The 25,044-nt window shown below is 40.8% G+C and overlaps 5 protein-coding genes across 8 annotated transcripts in view; 3 read left to right on the top strand and 2 right to left on the bottom strand.

Moving 5' to 3' along the window:
* Nucleotides 1-1,182: 1,182 nt before the first annotated feature.
* On the top strand, nucleotides 1,183-5,594 carry LOC119583597. 4 transcript variants are annotated; one of them, XM_037932175.1, is made up of 3 exons: nucleotides 1,183-1,289; nucleotides 1,483-1,994; nucleotides 5,343-5,594. In XM_037932175.1, exons 1-3 carry the CDS (start codon nucleotides 1,259-1,261, stop codon nucleotides 5,391-5,393), a joined length of 594 nt encoding a protein of 197 aa, XP_037788103.1. In that variant the 5' UTR covers nucleotides 1,183-1,258; the 3' UTR covers nucleotides 5,394-5,594. The 4 variants fall into 4 exon arrangements, with proteins under 4 accessions (XP_037788103.1, XP_037788102.1, XP_037788101.1 ...); XM_037932174.1 differs by having other exon boundaries at nucleotides 1,483-1,985; nucleotides 5,334-5,594; XM_037932173.1 differs by lacking the exon at nucleotides 5,343-5,594 and having other exon boundaries at nucleotides 1,483-2,244.
* Nucleotides 5,595-11,359: 5,765 nt separating this feature from the next.
* Nucleotides 11,360-12,313, top strand: LOC119583598. Its single transcript, XM_037932176.1, has 2 exons — nucleotides 11,360-11,445; nucleotides 11,600-12,313. The coding sequence occupies exons 1-2, from the start codon at nucleotides 11,421-11,423 to the stop codon at nucleotides 12,163-12,165; spliced, it is 591 nt and encodes a 196-aa protein (XP_037788104.1). The 5' UTR covers nucleotides 11,360-11,420; the 3' UTR covers nucleotides 12,166-12,313.
* Nucleotides 12,314-16,576: 4,263 nt separating this feature from the next.
* On the top strand, nucleotides 16,577-17,057 carry LOC119583298 (U-scoloptoxin(01)-Cw1a-like). Its single transcript, XM_037931770.1, has one exon. The coding sequence runs from the start codon at nucleotides 16,593-16,595 to the stop codon at nucleotides 17,055-17,057; it is 465 nt and encodes a 154-aa protein (XP_037787698.1). The 5' UTR covers nucleotides 16,577-16,592.
* Nucleotides 17,058-21,134: 4,077 nt separating this feature from the next.
* LOC119583299 lies at nucleotides 21,135-21,953 on the bottom strand. The gene is made up of 2 exons (XM_037931771.1): nucleotides 21,847-21,953; nucleotides 21,135-21,715 (listed from the first exon to the last, which is right to left on the bottom strand). The coding sequence occupies exons 1-2, from the start codon at nucleotides 21,875-21,877 to the stop codon at nucleotides 21,135-21,137; spliced, it is 612 nt and encodes a 203-aa protein (XP_037787699.1). The 5' UTR covers nucleotides 21,878-21,953.
* Nucleotides 21,954-25,000: 3,047 nt separating this feature from the next.
* Nucleotides 25,001-25,044, bottom strand: part of LOC119583599 — a 1,022-nt gene continuing 978 nt past the window's right edge. The window contains exon 2 of the mRNA XM_037932177.1: nucleotides 25,001-25,044. This exon is cut by the window's right edge and continues 632 nt beyond it. The gene's annotated coding sequence lies outside the window, so the exon portion shown is untranslated.

Genomic DNA, 25,044 nt, shown 5'->3' on the forward strand with positions numbered 1-25,044 from the left:
AACGTATCTCTATCTACATCTATTCATCTATCTCTCCATTCATTCATACACAGACACACACACAAAAAAAGACACACACACATGCAAAAAACAACAACAACACCAACAACGTAACTTCACCTAAAAGCAACCTCCAGCTCACCTTCTTCCCGCCGGGTTCGCCTCCACCCGCGCTCCGTCCGCTGCGACCCTGATGAACCGCACCTAAGTCTTACGTAATTGTCTCCTCTTTTATTCGAAAAGTATTCTCAAGGCAGCTGTTGGTAAATGTGCGAATGTTGGTTAAACTCGCTCTAACTTCAGGGGCTCTAGATTCTCGAACTTTCGTTGGAGATAACTTGTATAATTGTAAAAAAAAAAAAAAAATTATAAAGATTGTCTATAATTACGAAGTCGGGATGGGCATGTCTTGGAATTTTCGCGCGCTTTGGTCACGTAATGACGTTGAAAAAAAAAGATGCAGTCGCCCATAATGGACGTTTAAAATATCTACGTGTTTTTTTTTTGTGTTTTATTATTATGATTTTCATTATTCACGGTCGTTAATGGATACTGTTTTCCGTCATTATATTAACCGACGGGGATATTCTCAGCGTCCCATTTCATAGCATACGTAATGGTATGGTCACGACCATACACACACAAACACACACATAAGCTTGGCCATAACGATTTTATGCAGTCGTGAAGTACCCCATTCATATATCAGACACGACTGCAATTTTCGCAGATAACAGATTAGGAAGTATCTGGAATGGGGGACTAACATATTCTATAATTTTCGTATGGGAGACAGGCCTGTAATCAGTCCATTCGGCGGACTTTTCACGAGCGAAAAGCAAAGATGAACTAATGACGATTACGTTTTTTTCTTTCCTTTCGTTCATCATTAAATATTTACCCAATCATTTTATGTTCTCATATCATCGAATCGTACAGAAGAAAACTACGGAAGGTAGTGAAGAAGAAATTATGCCAAATGAAAATCTAATCCGATGGAAAAAGTAAGCAACAATAATGATTAAAAAATGACGTTTGAACTCAACCTCAGAATCGGGACGAAACAAACTGACACAGCTCGGTCGTGCGCGGAACGGAGAGCATCCTCATCTCAGGGTATCTGGACCAACCTTGGCTCAGACAGAGAAAGGGTCATCGTGGCACTATAAAACGTCGTCGACACCATCCCAGGGCACAGTGCAATCTTGCTCATCTTCCCTTCCGACTTCTTCTCTCTTAAGAAACAGCTGTTGTCAAAATGGCCAAGTCGCTGCTGCTTCTATCGCTTGGTAAGCTTTTGGTGTTCTGTCGCTGGGCAAGGAGAATCGGCGAAATAAGACACCTTGCATTCTTACAAGTTTAGAAGTGCACAATTCTTGCTTACTGTTTATTTTCATCACCTTGTTTCATTCCGTTTATTAGAATGGATTAGTTTTTAGTCAGTCGATTAGAGAGTTATATATAATGTATATTCTTTTACAGCCCTTGGAGTTGTCTGCGCGGATGTAGGATACAACCTGCCCGCTCCTCCCGCCCCAGGATACTCATACGGCGCCCCCGATCTCAGGGCCGACGCCTCCACTCTCGACCAGCAGGAACAAGACCCCATCGCCGCCCTGGCCGCCAACATCCCCGGCGGAGGCGTCCCTGGCGAGGACTACCCCATCCTGGCCTCCGTCCCCGACACCGGCTTCTCCTGCGAGGAACAACAGTTCCCAGGCTACTATGCTGACACCGCCCCCGAGGCCGGCTGCCAAGTGTTCTACATCTGCCAGTTCGACGGCCGCCAGGACGCCTTCCTGTGCCCCAACGGCACCATCTTCAACCAGCAGTACTTCGTGTGCGACTGGTGGTTCAACGTGGACTGCGCCGCGTCCGAACAGTTCCGAAGTCTCAACGCTGACATCGGCAAGATCCCCGAAGACGCCGCTGCCTCCGTCCGCAACGACGTCGTGGCACCCAACCAGCTGTATGGCACTCCCGAGGCACGCCAGGCACCACCCCCCCCACCAACTCCTTCACAGTCCTACGGCAGACCAAACAGGTTCTAAACGCAAATCGGAAACAAGGACAGGCAACAGATCCAAGCGAATGCTTTTTCTATTTATTATTATTTACGTCTCCCACTTTCTCTCTCTTCCGTTGTATATAAGCTTCCCTTCCATTTCTTTCTGCTATCCGAAAAATGTGATATCGAGCTTGAATTTGAAAGATACTCCAAAATTATATTATATTTAAAGCGCACATATCTGGTTTCATTTCACTCGGTTAAGCTTGCATAACATTTAGTCCATATAGTGCAACGTCATCGACGGACACATAGATGGATCGATGTATAAATGAACAGATCGATAGACAGGCAGGTAGATAAAAGATTCACGTACTGTAACAAAACTGTATAAAAAAATATCTACATTTTCGAACACCGAATTACTTGTACTTTGAGGGCGCTTTGAGCAAGAAAAAATTCTTCTCTACAAACAGTGTTTCAAAATCCAACCACTCTCTCCGCGCCGTGAAAAAGGCGAAAAAGAATGATAAAAAACAAACAAACAAACAGAAGTAAAAATCGTAATCTAAGTAAAAAAAAAAAAGGTTACCTCTGGAATATTCAATAAACAACATATTTTATTTATTTATTATTATTATTTTTTTACAAGGCAGAACCAAAAGAATTTTGATGTTTTTTTCTCTCTTTTTTGTATTTTGGAACCGAAGATATTCATGTATATGGAAATGAGAACTCAATCTGTAACAGGAAGCTTATAAACTTGCAGGGAGTCATGTTCGAATAAAGGGTATAAGGAAGAGAAAGAAAAAGGAGGAGAAAAATATGAAATGAAGAAGGGGGAGGAAGAGGAAGAGGAAAAGGTGAAGGAGGAAGGAAGAAATGAAAACAGGAGGAAAAGGATGAGAACGATGAGAATGAGGATGAAAATGAGGAGAAAAAGGAGGAGCAGAAAAAGAAGAAAGAGAAAAAAAATAATAAGAAGAGAAGGAGAAGGGAGAGGAGATTAGAGGAAAGAGGAGGAAGGGGAGTAGGAGGAAAAAAAACAATAATTAGTAATAATGATAATGATAACAGTAGTGATAATGATAGTAATAATGATAGCGATAATAATGTTGATGATAATGATAACAATAGCGATGGTGATAACAGTAATAACAACAACAATAATAATATGGCGCAAAAGACGACATAAAAGAAGGTGGGAGAGATAACGATGAGGATGATATAAAGAAATTGCTGAAAAGGAAGAAGAGAAGGAAAAAGAAGGGAAAAAAGAAGGGAAGAGGAAATGAATGGACAGAGAAATATGAGGATAAAGAGGAGGAAGAGGGGTGCAGGGGGAAGGGGAGGAGGATTCAGAGAAGGAGGAAGAGGAAGGGGAGGAGGAGGAGGAAGAGGATGAGGAACAAAGGGAAGGGAAAGAGGAGGAAGAGGATGAGGAGCAAGCAGAAGAGGAGGAGGAAGAGGAGGAAAGGGAAAAGGAGTAGGAACAAGGGGAAGGGGAGAGGAAGAAGAAGAAGAGGAGGAGGAGGAGAAAGAAGATGATGATGAGATGATACTGTATGCAACTGCCTTGTTACCGATTTCTAGACAAGTTAAACGGCACCTAGGTCGTGAATAACCCTAATAGTACGAACACAACTAATAAAAAAAAAACGTTTAACCGCCTAAGATATTACACCGAAAATTCAACAAAATAAAATCGTTATGACTCCTAAGAGATAACGTGGTTAGACGTTCGCAGCGAAAATCTAACAAATAACGCTTCATTTAAAACAAGCAGACAGATTTGGGTACAATATGAAAAAAAAAAAAAATCGTGTGAATGAGTTATGATAATTGCTCAAGAAAAGGGTTGAATTAAAACAACTTGTTAGCGCTTGGAATTAATTAGGTAAAAAGAGAGAAAAAAAAGAAAAGTCAAGGATGAAGTTTGATCTGCTACTTAATTATTCAATTACTAATCATTGTGATATCATGAATATACAGCGCTACTGTATATAGAATACTGAACTCCTTAGAGGTAAAAAAAACATGTTAAAGAAATAACCTTTATGAATATATGAATACAGAAACATAAATCAGAGTATGGATATTATGCATATATAATGATTCCTCGTTTTAACAACATAGATATAAAGATATAGTCTACCATGTTCTATTTTACTAAACGCGAGAATATACAGTATTGCTGAGAACATCATACGTATGATTAATGTTCTAATATAATAATATGAACACTGGAAACGTTTTCATTAATGCTAAAATTAAGACTGGAATTCATAACATATGAAAAATTATCGGGGTTCGACAATCTTTTCAAGTTCAGTTATAAAAAAGAGAAGACACGAGTACATCAAATATACTTTTAGGCGTTTCACTCCTGCTGAATACTGATGACCGCATCCCACTGAGAACACATCGGATGGCGGGCGTTCTCCCTGAGCTCTCCCTCCGTTCGAATCGAGGCGCTCAGGACAGCCTTGGTTCCGCCAGAGAAAGGTCCTCCGGGGCGCTATATAGCCGTGGCGATGCCTTCCCTTGGCACAGTGCAACCTTTGGCACCTCGACGTCCCTTCCTCGCCTTCGTTCCGACCGCCATGATGCCCCGGTTCTCGCTGATGCTGGTGTTTGGTGAGTTGGGAGGGAGATGCGCAGAAGGATGTTGGCCGGCGCTTCGGGGATGCTGTCTCTATGCTGTTGGCTGACTTTCTGCGGTTTAGATTAGGTGTTTTGTTACATTTTAGTCTTTGTCTCTCTGCTGTCGACTGTTTTTTTTTCATTCCCTTAATAAATATAGTATAATAATCTTACAGCCCTTGTGGGAGCCATCCACGCTGACAAGTTGTTCAGCCCGCCCGCTCCTCCCGCCCCAGGATACTCGTACGGCGCCCCCGATCTCAGGGCCGACGCCTCCACTCTCGACCAACAGGAACAGGACCCCATCGCCGCCCTGGCCGCCAACATCCCCGGTGGAGGTGTCCCTGGCGAGGACTACCCCATCCTGGCCTCCGTCCCCGACACCGGCTTCTCCTGCGAGGAACAGCAGTTCCCAGGCTACTATGCTGACACCGCCCCCGAGGCCGGCTGCCAAGTGTTCCACATCTGCCAGTTCGACGGCCGCCAGGACGCCTTCCTATGCCCCAACGGCACCATCTTCAACCAGCAGTACTTCGTGTGCGACTGGTGGTTCAACGTGGACTGCGCCGCGTCCGAACAGTTCCGAAGTCTCAACGCTGACATCGGCAAGATCCCCGAAGACGCCGCTGCCTCCGTCCGCAACGACGTCGTGGCACCCAACCAGCTGTATGGCACTCCCGAGGCACGCCAGGCACCTCCTCCAACTCCTTCCCAGTCTTATGGCAGTCCCAATAGGTTCTAGGTGATCATTCTTATATGCTGACAAATTTCCCTGCTTTTCCGCAATGTCTTTGTGAATCCACGCTCATTTTTGTTGCTGTAAATATTGATTCAAATCTTTTTCCGCAGTCTTAACAACTGCACTCGAATGAATGCTAATTGCTTATTTCTGTATTAAGCAATATAAAGTTAAATTAATTTATAAATAAATCATCCAGCCTCAGCCATTTTAACTTAATCTGCAGCAACCTAAAATAATTTATTTTCTATATGTACACACACACACACACACACACACACAACACACATACACACACACACACCACACACACACACACACACACACACACACACACATATATATATATATATATATATATATATATATATATATATATATATAGACTCATAGACACGCATTTATATGATATATGTACATTCACACACACACACACATATGATATATATATCAACAAAGCCCTCATGAGCTGAACGAGCGACCAATCACAAGGAAACATAACGCGCAGACTAGAGGGACTTAAGTATAACAGCACCAGAGATTACCACAGCCACATCTAGCCGACATCGTAAGCTATAATGAATATGCACCATAAAAATCGCTAAAGCTGCCTGTTTGAACGAGGCTGAACAAATGGAGCTGATTTCCGAGTCATGACTTCGTGTTCACTGAAAAAGGGTGAATGTGTTCATTTCGGCTAAAAGATTTTGTAAGAACATCCAAAGAATAGAATGGACAAGCCGTCTTATGTCTGGTACATACATCACACACATGTACATGCACGCACGCACGCACACACGCACACACATACATACATTCAACATATAATATATATATATATATATATATATATATATATATATATATATATATATATATGAACATTAGATTATATATAAATACACAACTACATATACCCACGTGCACACACACAAACACACACAAGCAAACGCATGTACATATACACGTGCACACACACAAACACACACACACACACAAGCAAACGCACGCACATATACACGTGCACACACACACACACAAACAAACACACACATATAGTATATATATATGTATGTATATACACACACACACACACACACACACACACACACACACACACACATATATATATATATATATATATATATATATATATATATATATATATATATATATATATCTTCTTTTAACGGTAGGTTCATGTCCTGAGCCGCCGTGGTCACAGCATGATACTTAATTGTAGTTTTCATGTTGTGATGCTCTTGGAGTGAGTACGTGGTAGGGTCCCGTTCCTTTCCACGGAGAGTGCCGGTGTTACCTTTTTTTATTTTTTTATTTTATTTTTTTTTTTTTTAGGTAATCATTCTCTCTATTTATCCGGGCTTGGGACCAGCAATGACTTGGGCTGGCTTGGCCACCCAGTGGCTAGGTAGGCAATCGAGGTGAAGTTCCTTGCCCAAGGGAACAACGCGCCGGCCGGTGACTCGAACCCTCGAACTCAGATTTGCCGTCGTGACAGTGTTGAGTTCGACGCTCTAACCATTCGGCCACCGCGGCCTTATATATATATATATATATATATATATATATATATATATATATATATATATATATATATATTATACATTATATCTATATCTATCTATCTATACATATATATGTATACATATACATATATATACATATATATGCATATGTACATACACACACACACACACACACACACACACACACACACACACACACACACACACACACACACACACACACACACACACACACACACACACACACAACATATATATATATATATATATATATATATATATATATATATATATATATATATAGATATATAGATATATATATTATATTATATATATACATACATATATATATATATAAATATATACACATATATATACACATGTGTGCATTCATGAGCATGCACATCACCCGCGCGCACACGTGGGCAAACACACGGATTTGCATATATAGGATAAATCAACTCTAAGACGTTAGTAGATGAGTCAATCATAGATTGGCTAAAAGCCACCAACAATGACTATCTCATCAACTACTCCCCAGGGGAAGGATCATGGGTCAGCCACCCCAGTATAAGGACCCAGTCAACCACAGGATGTCAAGTCGGAAAATGTAAGAAAAATACATATGATTATATATATATATATATATATATATATATATAAATATATATAATATAATATATATATATAATATATATATAATATATCATGTATATATATATGATGATATATATAATTATATATATATTATATATATATTATATATATATTATATTATATATAATATATATATATATTATATATATATATATATATTATATAAAATATATATATATATATATATATCTGGGGTCCTCCATCACTGATAACAGTAAGTAAGCGGATAAGAAAGGCAAGTGCGACCCTTACCCACCTCACTTCACGTCTGGGAGAACTCCTAACTCTCCGTGGAGACAAAGGTGGCTGTGTACAGTGCCTGCATTCTCAATACTCAATAAAATGCCCAATACAGAGGTCCTATTTCGTGCTGGTCTTCCAAGCATGTTCCTAAGGCAGCGGTGGCTGCGTTGGCTGGGTCACGTGAGTTGCATGGACGATGGTCATATTCCAAATGACATCCTATATGGCGAACTGGCGACAGGAACAAGGGAGCTTGATGTCAACCTCCTATTCCACTTTGAGACGGATGGAAAGAGAGAGAGAAAACAGCTGCTTCAGGAAATCCGAGAACAGGGCAGGGTCATGAAGCCAGAGAGCAAAGACGTCGTCGAAATACCTTAGCCTAATCGCCGGACGAAGGAAGATAGAAGGGAGAATTTCAGACTTGAAGAATTCCATGAACAGGTTTGCCAAGACCGGAGAGAGGGGAGAGCCCATGGCAACACCGAACGTCTGAGAGTAGAAGTTGCCCTCAAAGGAAAAGGAATTAGACTCCACACACAGACGAATCAGCTGGATGAACACGCCGGTGGGCAGAGGGAGACAAGGATTCTCTGCGGGGAGCCTTCTCTGAAGGAAAGCAAGGACGTCATCAAGCGAGACCTTGGTGAACAGGGAGTCGACATGCAAACTCATCACAGTCGCCGGCGGGACATAAAGGACACGGGAGATGAAGTCCTGAGAGTGGCGGAGGTGAGCAGGAGAGAAGGTGCCAAGAAGGGGAGTGCGAGACTTCGCCAGCCAGGCCGCAAGAGGGTGCGTCACAGATCCCCGGGAGGAGATGATGGGGCGCAGAGGCACGGCCGGCTTATAGGTTTAGGTAGCCCACAGAGATGAGGGAGGCGAGGGTCGATGACTTTGAATCTCTGGCAGAGATTCGCCTCCGGAAAACAGGCTGCTAACCTTGCCAGAAGGCAAAATGGTGACATCTTCCCTGCGCAGGCTTTGAAGGGCCTCACGGTAACCCCTGGGAATGGAAGGGTTAGGATGAAGGAGAGATTCGAGGGCCGGGATGAAAGCACCACGAGAGACATCAGGCAGGGAGTTCCTATGAGAAGAGGTGAAACGGTCAAAAGATGAAAAATTGTCGATGGAAGTAAGAAGGTGAGGGCGGAGAGCAAAGGAAAGACCGAAGCCAAGGAGTTGTTGGTTAAGGGTCAGGGACAAGGAAGATAGGATGGTGACGGCGTCGGTGAGGGAGAAGCGGGACCAATGACTGCGGGCGGTGAGGCTGGGGAGTTTCTGGGGGAGAGATCGGCCATGGGAGGTGGAGAGGGACCGGGAAGAATCATGAGCAACGTCGGCTATGAGCTGGGCGACATGTCTGGGGAGCTGCTCCTTCAGGAAGTCCGGACGTTCTCATGAACGATAGAAGGCATGCTCGTCATCCCTACTACCGGCGCGGATACGTTCAAGGAGGAGAGAACGTGGATAGTCCGGAAAGGGAGATCCTTCCTCTGAGTGTTTCAGTACATTAGCGATCTGGGAAGGGAGCACCTGCTCCTCGAGGCAGCCTCGGAGGAAACGAAGTTGTTTTTTTCCGTCGGGCCGTGGCGATGACAGATCCTCGTAAGCACGAAAAGTAGGTACCATGTCAGGGAAGGAGACAAACAGGAACGAGAGAAGATTTCTTTTAATCGTGGGGCCCATGATGATTAAAGAGGATTCCACCAGTCTGCGGGCGTGGACATCAGCGGAAGGAGAGACAATTCGCGCCGCTGACCAACCCATCTGATGGCCTATACTATCTATCTCTGTATATTATATATATGTGTGTGTGTGTGTGTGCGTGCATATATATACACAGTTATGTATACGTACACACACACACACACACACACACACACACACACACACACACAACACACACACACACACACACACACACACACACACACACACACACACACACACACACACACACACACACACACACACACACACACACACACACACACACACTCACACACACACTCACACACGCACACACACACATGTATATATATATATATATATATATATATATATATATATATATATATATATATATATGTATATATATATATATATATATATATATATATATATATATATATATATATATACATACACAATATACAAACAAACATACATATACCTATATACACATATATACATACATTCATGCACAATATCGAACACCTTTTCCGAAATCACTGCCTTGGGGAATCTTGCATCAGCGACCCAACAGCAGTATCATCTTAATTCGAATGTTCAAACCAGTGAATCAGAAGAGGTTTCGTTTCCGCCAGACCTGAACACGGGATTCGTTTCATAACAGGTAAAAAAATTATCGAATATAAGAACAATCCAGAAAGCGATTAATTTGCAGAAAAAAAAACGAAAGAATTTTGCGAGTAATATTCAGTCGCGAATTAATATTCTTCCCGTTCTTTTACATGGGCATCCAGTGCGTTACTCTTATGATATTATCATTTAACGACTGCACTGACTCACTTTATTCATCATAATCACTGGCTTTGTCTTTGGATCAGTATTAGAATAAGTGCAATGTTGTGTTTATTATCTTAATCATTCTTGTCATTGCTGTTGTTACCATAACCTAGGCCTAATATTAAGGTTATCTTTGTGCCATTACTTGCAATATTGATATGGTTATCATGTTATTGTTATTATCTTTGTTATTATCCTCCACGCCCTTCCTCGTTATTATTATCGTTATATCATTCTTCTACTTCATCTTATTATTTCTAATATTATAATTATCCTTATTATCATTATTATTCTTATTATCAGTATATTAGATATCGTTATCAGCATAACTATTATGATTATCAGTTTTTTATTATTATTATTATTATTATTATTATTATTATGATCATTATTATTACTACTACTACAACTGCCATTATTACAATTATCACCATTATCATTAATATCATTCTCATTCTCATTGTAATTATCATCATCATCATCATTAGTATCATCATTGTTATTATTACTATTATTTCTGTTATTATCATTATCATTGTTATTATCGTTACTTTAATTGTTACGTGTCATACTACTTATTGATTTGTCATTTCCATGATCATCATTGCTTTTTTCATATCCAGTCTTTGCGAATGAACAAACTCCCTCCCATACACGCAAACAAACACATTTAAAGCGTATTCAAACACAATTCATATTCAGAATTTATATCAGAGTTTTTATAAAGGCCGGGACCTCATGCATATTCAGGCAAGCACGCACCGAGGGACAGAGAGGGGCATGCGCAATCACAAGCAAAAGCGCAGCAAGAGCTTCTTCCCAGATCTGTTCCTCCTCCTTCGCTCACTCGCTCAGACGAAACATTCTGGAAGGCGAGATGGCAGCGTATCCTAGGTCGCCTCCGTGCTCTCTCCTTGGGTCATCTGGGTCAGCCTTGGTCCTGCGGGAGAAAGGTGTCCGAGGCGCTATAAAGACACGCCGGCGCCTCCATGGGCACAGTGCCACCCCGGGCTTCCGTTCCTCTCTGCTCGACGCAACGCTGCCGCTCGCCATGTCTGTGCTGCTGCTAGCCTTAGGTAAGGGAGGTCGTTGCTGGGCTTCGTCCGGGGAGCGGAGGGGCGCAGGGAAGGGCGCTTCTCGTGAACTTCCTTCTCACGGATCCCTCGTGATTATTTCAGCATTTTTGATTACTTTTTTGTAAACATACTTACAGTAAACTATCCCTTTCAGCTCTTCTGGGAGCCGTCCACGCTGACAAGATGTTCAGCCCGCCCGCTCCTCCCGCCCCAGGATACTCGTACGGCGCCCCCGATCTCAGGGCCGACGCCTCCACTCTCGACCAGCAGGAACAGGATCCCATCGCCGCCCTGGCCGCCAACATCCCCGGCAGAGGCGTCCCTGGCGAGGACTACCCCATCCTGGCCTCCGTCCCCGACACCGGCTTCTCCTGCGAGGAACAGGAATTCCCAGGCTACTACGCTGACACCGCCCCCGAGGCCGGCTGCCAAGTGTTCTACATCTGCCAGTTCGACGGCCGCCAGGACGCCTTCCTGTGCCCCAACGGCACCCTCTTCAACCAGCAGTACTTCGTGTGCGACTGGTGGTTCAATGTGGACTGCGCCGCGTCCGTGCAGTTCCGAAGTCTCAACGCTGACATCGGCAAGATCCCCGAAGACGCCGCTGCCTCCGTCCGCAACGACGTCGTGGCACCGAATCAGCTGTATGGCACTCCCAATGAGCGCCAGGCACCTCCTCCAACTCCTTCTCAGTCTTATGGAAGTCCAAACGGGTTCTAGATTGTGGCGCGAACAAGGAACAAACACCTATTTATGTTTTTTATCGTTTCTGTCTTCACATGCCCTATAATATGATGTTAGAGCTCTGTAAATAAATGTTCCATCAGCAAAGAGCATTTTATTCAAGTGAATGGACTATCATATTCCAGCATACGTTTAATTTTTTCATCCGAGTTTTTTTCAATGTTATTTTTGCATATCAATTATTGATTGTGTGATACTTGAAAAATATGTATGCTGATTCTGAAAGCCTTTCACTGCTACAGATACAGCCTTTGGTCAGATGCTAAACAGAAAATATACATGTTATTCTTGTTCAATATTCATAACGAATTCTACAATAATCTACTAGTCTTAACCTTCCCGATCTGCAAGAAGGTTATTTATCAATTTTCCATGTATCAAAAGTAGATTAAAAGCCATCATGTATTCGAGAATATTGATTGAATGGTTTCGTCCTATATTTTCTATATTTACTTTGTTAGTTATTCTTATCAGTATAGTCTTTTACATTGGATAGCTTATTTCTTTTTTATGTTTTTACTTTTAATGACAGATAGTAAAAAAATAAAAAAATCAAAGAACTTATTTCTTTGATTGTTTATTTACTTTTTAAAATTTTAATCTTCAAATTATTTGTTTGTTAGCAATTAAGCAGCGCCGTTCAGTGCAGCGGCATCGGTGTGTCTCTTGGAACAAACTAAGGTAATGCAGATTTCAGGGTCGTCACATGAATAAACAGATTCTATGTTATGCAGATCTAATTCCAGGGTATACGTTTCACTCTCGGCTTGTGTGCGTCCAGCGCGCTAGGGAGAACTGCGTATTGTGAATGCTTTGAATTGTATTAATGCGTTGTGAAAGAAAGGAGTCCTAGAGCATACAAAAGAGGGCAATCATAGCATTTGATATAGCAGCACAGATGATATCAGTATGCTAATTCGTGAAAGGAAGTAGATTAAGAAGATTGAGAAGCAGAAAAAGAAATAGCAGAGAGAGAAAGAGAGAGAGAGAGAGAGAGAGAGAGAGAGAGAGAGAAAGAGGGAGAAAGAGGGAGAAAGAGAGAGAGAAAAAGAGAGACAGAGAAAGATATATATATATATATATATATATATATATATATATATATATATATATATAAGGAGAGAGATAGACAGATAGATAGATATATAGATAGATAGATAGATAGATAGATAGATAGATAGAGAGAGAGAGAGAGAGAGAGAGAGAGAGAGAGAGACGGACAGAGAAAGAGAGAGGGAGACGGACAAACAAATAAAAAAGAAACGGAGAGCAGAAAAAGCATACAAGAAAACCGAATTTTAACAAAATCACGGAGAACGTTTATCTCCACCGCCTCTCCTCCCCAAAAGGGTCGTTTACTGAAAATATTAGCAAATCACCTCATCAAGGGATTCCCAGTGCTTGGCCTGTTGTATTAGATAGAGAATTAAGATAAGATAATAGAGATAAGGAAAAGGAAACTCTAGACATATACTTTGAAGATTTTACATGTACATTAGTACAATTACAGCATTCTGGATGGCTTATGTTACTCTTTAACCGGTAGAACATTTCTTGATCGACTTTCGTACTTAAATTAAAGAAAAGAAAGAAAGAATGAAAGAAGAAGAAAAAGGGGATTAGGGTACATCTATCACTTCTGTTTCGTGTTCTTCCTGATGTTCTTTTCTCTTTCGTTCTTGGATCTCTCCCCCTCCCCCTTTTCCTCTGTCTGTCTTTATTTATCTTTATATCTATTTCAATTTCTATTTCTGTTTCCATTTCCATCTCTCTATATGTCTGTCTACCTGTCTGTCTGTCTCTCTCTTTCCCTATCTATCGAACCCTCTCTCTTCTCTCGATGGATCTGTCTACCTGTCTACCTCATCTATCATTCGTCCAGTGCTCTGTTATTTCAATAAATAAAAAAGTCGTTTACCACAAGGTTTTCTAAAGCAACGCCACAGAAAAAACAAACGAGAGACAGAGAAAGTTTTCTCGGCGGGAACATGTAAATAAGTCCTTTTTTTACATTTTAATTGTTGTTCTAATTAGGCATGCTTGCTTTCGCTTCTTTCGTGCAAAAATATAGCTCTGTAAACTTGGCGTGTGTAAGTGTGTCTATGAGGGGGAGGGGGTATATGCGCGTGTTATGTGCAATTTGTAGTGTGTGTGTGTGTGTGTGTGTGTGTGTGTGTGTGTGTGTGTGTGTGTGTGTGTGTGTGTGTGTGTGTGTGTGTGTGTGTGTGTGTGTGTGTGCGGGGGTGGGTGGGGGTCATGTGCGCGCGTGTGTCTGAAGGAAAGGTAAGAGATAAAGAAGGGTGAAAAGGCAAAACCAAAAACGGACACAACAGGGAAAGACCAGCATTTTTGTGCATGTTATCCATACTCATTTTCCTCACCTTCTGATTCTCAATTTGCTTACTCTACTTTTCCTTCCCCTTCTCCTCTTCTGTCTCCTTTCCCTCCCCTCCTCCGCCCTCGTCTAATCCTTCACTTATTCTCTCTCCGTTCCCTCCTGTTTTTATCCTCCTCCCCCATCTTCTTTGATTTTCTTCTCCTCCCCAACTCCCTCTTCCTCCTCTTCTCTTATTCCTACTGTCGTCTTCACAGATATAACTACCCATCCTCTTTCTCTCCATCCACCTTCTGCGTGTCCCCTTTCTCATTTTCCCTCTTCTTATCTTCGCCTTTCTCTCTTTCCCTCCCCTCTCAATTTGGTTATTCTTCGTTGTATATTTTTGCTTCTTTATCTCGTTATACGTTGCCTTCCTTTTTAACTATATAATTTTTTCCGGGCATAGAGGATGTTCATGGAAAAAAAAAATATATATATATATGGAAAATATATATAAATAGATAGACAAATGTATAGATAGAGGTGCAGACGTAGACGTAAATTTGAATATATACAAATATATTCCTATATCAACAAGAGGAAATACGTATACACAACACTATTTGCTCTATAAACTGTGATGTCAAAGAAGCTAAGAGACTGGATAAAGCATTAGTTTAAAGAAGAAAGTGGCATATGTATCTCCAGGAAGTAATGTAAATAAGAATATGTCTGTGTATATTGTTTAAACTATAATATTCGTCGACAGAGGTAGCAGTTATGTACTACAAGGCTCATTCTAAATGACTAAATTATTAATAAACAAGTGAATAAATATATAGATAAATAAGACTATTTACAACGCTTCTGTATTCCTTTGTTTTCGTTTTTTGACCTTTCAGTTCCACAACAGTTTCATTGCCACCTTAGGCTAACAGGAACGAACTACTACTAGCAATCATGAATTAAAACTGATTACCAAAGTCCTCATTTCCCTACAATAACAAACACATAATCAACGCAAAATTCAGTCGTCAAAGATCGCATGTTTTAATCAAGGGAAAGAGATTTTAACGGGTCTTAGCTACTTAACACGCGGGTCTTCCCTTAACAAGGTCTTTACCCCTCACGCGATGGTTAAGGTTTAGCCAAAGGGAAAAGGCTGTGGTTGGGATTATGGTAATAGAGTACCTTATCGGCCAGAGCTGTCAGAGACCATTCAGGTGGGGAGAGAGGGAGATGTGGGGGGGGTCTTTATGTTTGTTGGGGGGAGGGGGGGGTAAGGGAAGGGGTTGGGTGTGAATATGACGTGTAAAATAGGTCTTCTTGAAACGCTGAGAAAATGTGATTTTTTTTTTGTGTGTGTGTGCATGCGTGCGTGCGTGTGAATAAATCCTTATACCTGCTTCTGATTTAGATTTTATTCAAAAGCCACTTACCTTTTAAAATGTATGACAATACTTACATATAACATGAATAGATTTGTACGAAATTATGTGCTAAGAAACATACATTATTCAGTTGGATTTGTTAGCAATATCAACATCTCCAAATGCCTTATAGTTCTTAATACTAATAGCTTCATTCGTCTATTCTCTTCCTCTTCTTTCCTCTTTTAGTCGCCATCAGAGCGCACAAAGGTTTCCGTTAATAAACAGCGAAGTTTAAGCAGCATGCCTTGGGTGTTGAATCACTCACCAGAAGTGTTTCTCCTGTGAAGCGAAAACAGGTTCCTTGTTATTGAACCTCCCGGTGCCCTGCGAGAGCGGGGCAGCTCCGAAGGGTCGTCGGGAGTGGCGTCTTCGGGGGTACCTGTGCCAGCCTTGGTTCCTCAGGGAAGGTAACTTCGTGGCACTTTATAACTGTGTCGACGCCTTCCGTTGGCACAATACAACATTCAGTCTTCTTCAAGCCATAATGATGGTCAAAGTTCTGGTCTTGGCTTTAGGTGAGATAGTTGACATTCTTTTATACTTTTGCCATCATGCAATCGTAATATGCACACACACACATGGTACTTTCAATATATGTGAACATTTTCTCTATTCTTTTTTCAGCCCTTGTGGGAGCCGTCCACGCTGACAAGATGTTCAGCCCACCCGCTCCTCCCGCCCCAGGATACTCGTATGGCGCCCCGGACCTCAGGGCCGACGCCTCCACTCTCGACCAGCAGGAACAGGACCCCATCGCCGCCCTGGCCGCCAACATCCCCGGCGGAGGCGTCCCTGGCGAGGACTACCCCATCCTGGCCTCCGTCTCCGACACCGGCTTCTCCTGCGAGGAACAGCAGTTCCCAGGCTACTACGCTGACACCGCCCCCGAGGCCGGCTGCCAAGTGTTCCACATCTGCCAGTTCGACGGGCGCCAGGACGCCTTCCTGTGCCCCAACGGCACCCTCTTCAACCAGCAGTACTTCGTGTGCGATTGGTGGTTCAACGTGGACTGCGCCGCGTCCGAACAGTTCCGAAGTCTCAACGCTGACATCTATGGCGCTCCTGAGGCACCTCTTACAGTCCCTTCCCAACTTTACAACAGTCCCAACAGATTCTAAATCCAGTGTTCTGAATACGTATTCCCCAAGAGACGTAAATAGCCTATTTATTCTTCTGTAATTCTCGCAATACCCTACTGTTTCCTTTTACTTGTCTATATCTCATCATTCTTTATTATAACAATGAAAGTGTCACCATGTAATATTCATTTGCTCAAAGACACAACCACTAGCCCAAATATAGAAAACTAAGATATGGAGAACTGAGACACACAAGTTAATGTATTTCCTTTTATAGTCTTGGAAAAATAACAACAGTTCAAGAAATAAAAATAAGATTAACGAAAAATAATATAAAGAAAGATATATCATATCACACACTATTGTTATTCACTCAGTTTATATTGCAGTGTCTGAGATAATTGCAAATCATATTACAGCTTTAGAATACTAATAATGTGTGCTTAGTGACTGGGAAAGAAGAAGAGAAATTAAAACAATGGCAGTGTGAACAATCACGTTAACAATAACAAGCACAGGTATGATTGTGATTATAATGATGATAGTGATGATGGTGATGATGACTGGGATCATGATAATGAGGATGATGATAATGATAATGATGCATGATGAAAGTAGTACTGCTAATGATAGTGATTATAATGATGGAGGTGGTGATAAAGATAATGATAATGATAATAATTGTAATGATAATGATAATAATGGTAATGATAATAACTGATAATGATAAAGATAATAGTAACAAAAAAAGAAGAAAAAAAAACAGGATAATGATTTCAACGCCTTGCAATAATAAAAGTTATAATGATTAAAATCTATAATATAGCATATTAACCAACATGTAGCCATCATCATTATTACCTTTAGTTTCTGCATTAGTTTAATAATATTATCATCATCACTACAATATTATCTAATTATTGTTGTTTCGCCAGCACTAATGGATGTAATAGTATTAGTAGCATCATTAATTTCATTTTCGTCATGATAACCACCATCATTTTACTCATACTTAATATCATTATCATCACCATCAACTAGATTTATCATTGTCGTTAGTATTATCTTAAAGTATGGCGTTGTTACGAGCATGATATATTTTACAATTCCCATTTTATTACCACAGTTTGTAATACTACTACCACTCTCATTATCACAACAATAATAGTAAGTATTAAAGTAAAATCATTAACCCTCATAGCATGAAAAAGAAGAATTGTAATATCAAGGGTAAAAAAAAAATATTGTTAATTAGCACAATCGCAATAACTGCATTATAAAAAAGAAACCACCCAAAACATTATAATGCAGACAACAATAATGGTGATAATATAAAACAATAATCAAGTATAAAAGCGGACATACGATACTACTGAAACAACAGCAGCAACAATTGTAAATTTGAAACAAACGAGACGAGAGAAGCGCACATACACAGGAGTGAAAATGGATGTTCCCTGCTTGCTTTATACATATGCCGGCAGGGGGTACTCGTGTATTCAGTAGGGGGCTCTGTAATTATTGTTCTTCGGGTTACGCAAACGGCAAAAACAGCATTCCGACTGAGCTGGTTTACATTTATATTGCTCTTTTGTTAGTTGTTAGTTAGTTTGTTTGTTTGTCTGGTTGGGTGTTTGTGACGCTTCAATCGAAAGAATTAGGATGAAAATGGATACCTTTTGAAATTGGAAAGTCGTGTTTTCCGATTTTTTTTCTTCTACTTTTTTATTCTTTCTTCTTAATTATCTTTTATAATCATAAATCAGAAATGCTATGGCGGTGATGATAATCAGCACATAAATCTGACTGATGCCTAGAATAAATAAAGATGGCATTTTTGCTAATTAGGTTAGAACTACTTACGGTACTTATCCCTGACACCTTAATTAATATTTATTTTTATTACATCTTAACTAAGATTAACTCAGCATCCAAGTAGGAAATGCGATTTACAATTAAATGTCTACATAATTAAGCATCTTTTACGTATTAGATTATTGGATAATCATCGTTTAGATAACAACTATTCAAGGGCCAGTTTAGCAGTTCGGTATTGCTTCGATTAGCAGCCAATGACTTATTGAGTGATTATGCCAATGATTAAGAATTGCATACTAAAAGTTATACATGTGTTGATGAGCTCTCAATTGAAATAATAATAATGATAATAATAATAATAATAATAATAATAATAATAATAATAATAATAATAATAATAATAATAATAATAATAATAATAATTTACAGTTCTCTAATAACAACAATAATAATAATCATAATAATAAAATAAGTACATAATAAGAAAACCGTTTACGACACAGACCATCCCCGAAGGGTAACCTCACCATGAAATGTCAAGCAAGATATTATCATCGAGTGTTGCACCATTTAATGCAACTTGACACAATGCAACGCGACGGAACAAAAAGATCCGTGAACATTGAGCAACCGCCTCTATGTCTTGCTATTCAGTCCCAGTCAGTTATCAAACAAGGATTAATTCAAGTTCTATCAATGGTATAGGTTTCAAGGCCTTTTAAAAGGGTCGTCATGAAAAGGGACGAGGAAGAATAGAAAAAGAGAATGTTGGACACAGAGGAAAATGGGATTATCTTGCGCAAAGGTTTTGTTCTAGGGCGGATAAAGGGAAAGAGAATGAAAGAGAACATGAAGGAAAAGAAGAAAAAATAAGGTGAAGACGAAGAGGAGGCAGTAGATTAAGAAGAAAAAGAAAGAAATCATTAAGAAGATTAAGAAGAAAAAGAAAAGAAATAAGAAGATTAAGAAACAAGCATACAAAGAAAGAAAAAAACAAAGAAAACAGAGAAGCAAAGAAACAACAAACAAAAAAAAACTAAAAACAGCAAAAAAAAAAAAAAAAAAAATGTCGACTCAACGCACAAAAGGTCGAAACCATCCCTTGAGAGAAAAAGCTGAATCATGGAGTAGATTTCGACTGCTCTGATGCCATTATGCATTCTGTTCACCTCAAGATTCAGGTGCACTTGGCCAGGTGATTTAGGTTGGCCAAACATCTCCCTGTGTCACCTCTCTTTTTTCACTCCTTCGTTATTTGTTCTCTTTCTTCCTTTCGTATTCGTTGCCCTTATTTGGAAGTTTGTTTTTTGAGGTGTGAGATGGAATCAAGTGAAACAGGGAAGAGAGAATGGAGGAAGAAGAAAAAGGAAATATGCAAAAAGGTGGATGCAGATAGAGATAAGGAGAGGGAATAGAGAGGGAGAAAGGGAGGGAAAGAGAGACAAACAGAATTACAGATCGATTGAGAGGTGAGGGAGAAAGAGTGATCCTGAGTGACACCAAAATATTAAGAATATAATACCATCTTATCTCGATCTCTCCGCTGTCACTCGTCCCTTTGGTTCCTCTCTCTCTCTCTCTCTCTCTCTCTCCCTCGCTCCCTCCACCCCTCTCTCTCCTTCTCTTTCTTTTTCTCTCTCTCTCTCTCACTCTCTCTCTCTCTTCTCTCTCTCTCTCTCTCCACTCTCTCTCTCTCTCTCCACTCTCTTCTCTCTCTCTCCACTCCTCTCTCTCTCTCTTCATTCTTCTTCTTCCACTCTCCTCCTCTCCCACCTCCTTTCTCTCTCTTTCTCTCTTATCTCTCTCTTTTCTACTCTCTTATTATGTATATCTCACTATATCATCTAACTCATCCACCTCCCATTTTTTTTCATATCAAATATATATCTACTTCATATCCCATATATACCTTATATATATTATTAAATCTATCTCCCTCTCCTTGTCTCTCTTGCTATATATATCTACCTATCCATATTATATTTGTACATACATCATCCAATTCACCCTCATGTGTTTCGAGATTTGTACTTCATTCATCCAACTTATGTATCATAGCTTAGTATATGAGTAAAAATATCTATCTATCCATATCTTATCTGTTAGTGATTTTATATAATGTATGACAACTATAATACAATATCTTAACTATATATATATATGATAATACATGACGTATAAAAATTCATAATATAATACTCGAGTTTTACGTACTGCTCTGTACACGTATGATATAACATCATTATCTTGTATTTGTAATTCTGAGTTTGTCTCTAGTGTCGAGACATGTATCATTCACTACTGTGTATGGTAAACGTCTCGATTTTTTGCTTGTCGATACTGATACCATAACTGATGAACTTTAGAATTGAATGGCATAAACTGAAAATTTCGGCGATCAGGCATCAGTGACACGTATAGTGAGGTATGCCATCGCGTGGGGATCTTGCCGATGTCAGCATTGAGACTTCGGAACTGTTCGGACGCGGCGCAGTCCACGTTGAACCACCAGTCGCACACGAAGTACTGCTGGTTGAAGAGGGTGCCGTTGGGGCACAGGAAGGCATCCTGGCGGCCGTCGAACTGGCAGATGTGGAACACTTGGCAGCCGGCCTCGGGGGCGGTGTCAGCGTAGTAGCCTGGGAATTCCTGTTCCTCGCAGGAGAATCCGGTGTCGGGGACGGAGGCCAGGATGGGGTAGTCCTCGCCAGGGACGCCTCCGCCGGGGATGTTGGCGGCCAGGGCGGCGATGGGGTCCCGTTCCTGCTGGTCGAGAGTGGAGGCGTCGGCCCTGAGATCGGGGGCGCCGTACGAGTATCCTGGGGCGGGAGGAGCGGGCGGGCTGAACATCTTGTCAGCGTAGGTGGCTCCCACAAGGGCTAAAATTATTAAACATATATAATAAAATGAAATAAAAATGCACAAAATATAGAATTTGTCTTCATATCATTATTGAAAAAGAACATGAGTAGAGAAGAGTATTAATGAAGCCAAACGTAAACCAACTCGCCTAAAGCCAAGACCAGAACTTTGACCATCATTATGGCTTGAAGAAGACTGAACGTTGTACTGTGCCAACGGAAGGCGTTGGCACAGTTATATAGCACCACGAAGGCCCTTTCCCTGAGGAACCAAGGCTGGCACAGCTATCCCCGAAGACGCCACTCCCGATGGTCCTTCGAGCTGTCTCGCTCTCGCAGGGCACCGGGAGGTTCAATAACAAGGCGCCTCTGTTTTCGCTTCACAGGAGAAACACTTCTGGTGAGTGATTCAACACCCACCGCTCGCTACGCAAACTCCGTTGTGTATTAACGGAAACTTTTGTTTAATTAACAGTGTTTAATGTGACTCTAAAAGGAAAAGAAGGTTAAAGTTGCAGTCAGTATAAGGAAATGTTTTGTTAGATGAGTCTGTTCTTTTCTGAATGCTATCTTAGTACATATTTAATTTTTGTTTGTTTGTTTGTTTGTTTTTAGAATGTTTTTATCAGTGTTGGAATACATGCAAATATGTATATGTATATGCATATATATGTATATATGCACATATTTATGTATATATATGTGTGTGCGCGTGCGTGTGCGTGCGTGCGTGCGTACATGCGATGACGCAGTATATTGTCATGTATAAGTAGTTGCTATAAAATCGTATGGTATTCTTGAACAATGATATCCATGAAGTCACCATAAAAACGGATTTTTTTTGTTTCCCTACTCATGTAGAGTAAAGCACATCCTTGAGATTAAACCAGCTGATTTCTACCCACAGCCCCCTCAGCCTACGCACGCCTCCCCTCCTCGCCCTTCCCCTGAAGAGGCTCTGACACTTCTTACTGATAAGCTGTTCCTTTACCCTGAGGGCCAGACCGCAGCAGCCCATCTCCTTAGCTAGACTTGTGAGGGATTTAGACCTTGTTAAAGAAGTAAGACTCGGTAATACCCTTTACTCTGAAGAAAATGAACTACTTTGACCGGAACATGTTACATATGTTGTCCTGTTTATTGTCTCGAATTTTTTTTCGAAGTGGAATCCGGCGTTATTAATTGTTTCATTTAATAATCAGCGATATTAGTTTGCTAAGCGCCGCCGTGGTACAGATCGGTTCGAATCCTCCCCGCGGCCCGAGCTTAGGAGGGACATCCACTCGGGGCAGCTTATTACCAAATCCGAAAAAAAAATCCTTCAAGATAAAAAATCATCCATGGCCTCCTAGCAAGGGGGTTTGTGGCTCAAAAGCGAATCGGCTTCGGTGTGACGGCGCTGCTGCCTTTGCTTTGGAACTTTTGGAACTGGAGGGGAGACAAGAAAAAAAGACGAAAGTGTTGAATTATCTCTCTCTCCATTCCATCTTTTCTCTCCACTACTCCTCTCTCTCTCTCCATTCTTTCTTTCTTTCTCCCTCTCTGTCTACTACCTCCCCCTCCCCCTCTCTATCTGTCTGTCTCCGCTCCCCCCCTCTCTCTGATTCTCTCCCTTTCTCTGATTCTTTCTCTCTGATCTCTCTGATCTCTCTCTCTTTGATCTCTCTCTCTCTCTCTCTTTCTCTTTCTCTTTCTCTCTCATCCTCTCTCTTTCTCTGATTCTCTCTCTCTCTCTCTCTCCCTTTCGCCCCCCCCCCTCTTCTGTCTGTCTCCGCCCTCTCTCTCTCTCTCTCATCCCTCTCTCTCTTTCTCTGATTCTCTCTCTCTCTTACTCTATCTATCTATCTCTCTATCTGTCTGTTTATCTATCTATCTATCTATCTATCTATCTATCTATCTATCTGTCTATCTATCTATCTATGTATCTATCCATCCATCCATCCATATATCTACCTATCTCTCTCTCTCTCTCTCTCTTTCTTTTTTTCTCTCTCTTTCTCTCTGATTCTCTCGCTTTCTCAGATTCTCTCTCTCTCTCTCTCTCTCTCTCTCTTTCTGCCCCCCCTCCCTCTCTATCTGTCTGTCTCCGCCCTCTCTCTCTCTCCCTCTCTCTCTCTTTCTCTGATTCTCTCTCTCTCTCGCTCTATCTATATTCTATCTATCTATCCATCCATCCATCCATCTATCCATCCATATATCTACCTATCTTTCTCTCTCTCTCTCTCTCTCTCTTTCTGCCTCCACCCCTCTCTCTATCAGTCTTTCTATATATCTTTCTATCTATCTTTTTTCTCTCTCTGTCTAAAGAAAGATCCTTTTCCAGATATACCAAACTGTGTATGTCCGTTTGCGCATGTTTGTGTGCAAATGGTAACGTAAATGCATTTAGACATTCGTGTATATTTTACTTTTTGGATGTAAAAGTATTTTCTTATTCTTATTCTGACAGATACCTTATGCAGTCTTGTTGGTACTTTACACAACTTACAGCCTGGGGAGTAAACAGAGAAAAATATATGAGGTGAATACTGTGTGTGCAGTTCTAGTTGATTGTGGGTATTTCCACGGTGTGCATGTTTATCACCGCTTGATTCTCTGTCCATCTGGTTATCTGTCTATCTGCCTGTCTGGCTGTCTATAGCTATTTATCTGTTTTAGGAGGAAAGGAAGGAGGGAAAAGGAAACAGAGTGAGAGAGAGAGAGAGGGGGGGGGAGGGGAAGAGATAGTCGTACAGAAAAAAAGTCTACATAAAATATCTTAGTTAAGTGTACATCTCGTAAAAAATGTGTTTGCTTCCCTTTCTCTTTTACGGTGCAATATTACCCCTGGCTCTCTTTTATATGTTTATCTATCCTTCATTCCTACCCTGTCATTATATTTCTTGTGAAATAAACACACGCATACAAACAGGTAAATGCACGTAACATGCACATTTATTAGTGTTTGTTTGCATATATTTTTCATAGGTATTTTTGCGCGAGAGAAGAACACATAAATCTGTCCAGTTAACGAAGTAATTAATTTCACTCGAAAAGGGGCTTTATTTACCTGCTTAGACTGAGAAAACTTATTGCTTCCTTATGTGTAGTTCCTGTGGCTATGCTGTAGTGACAACCAACGTCTTATTTGTTGGACTAATACGATACTGGCCTAAAAAGGAGACTGTCTAAATTGCTAAGATAGATGGGTAGATTGATAAGGAGAATGAGAGAAAGAGAAAGAGAGAGAGAGGGAAGGAGATAGAGCCGACGGTAATTCTCTTCGTTCTAGGTTTAGTACCACGTATCATGAATAAACAATTATTTTGCAGATAGTAGCTTTATTTACAGAACATAAATTTATCACA

Source organism: Penaeus monodon, chromosome 17, assembly GCF_015228065.2.
Source record: "Penaeus monodon isolate SGIC_2016 chromosome 17, NSTDA_Pmon_1, whole genome shotgun sequence".
In the NCBI taxonomy this organism is placed as follows: domain Eukaryota; kingdom Metazoa; phylum Arthropoda; class Malacostraca; order Decapoda; family Penaeidae; genus Penaeus; species Penaeus monodon.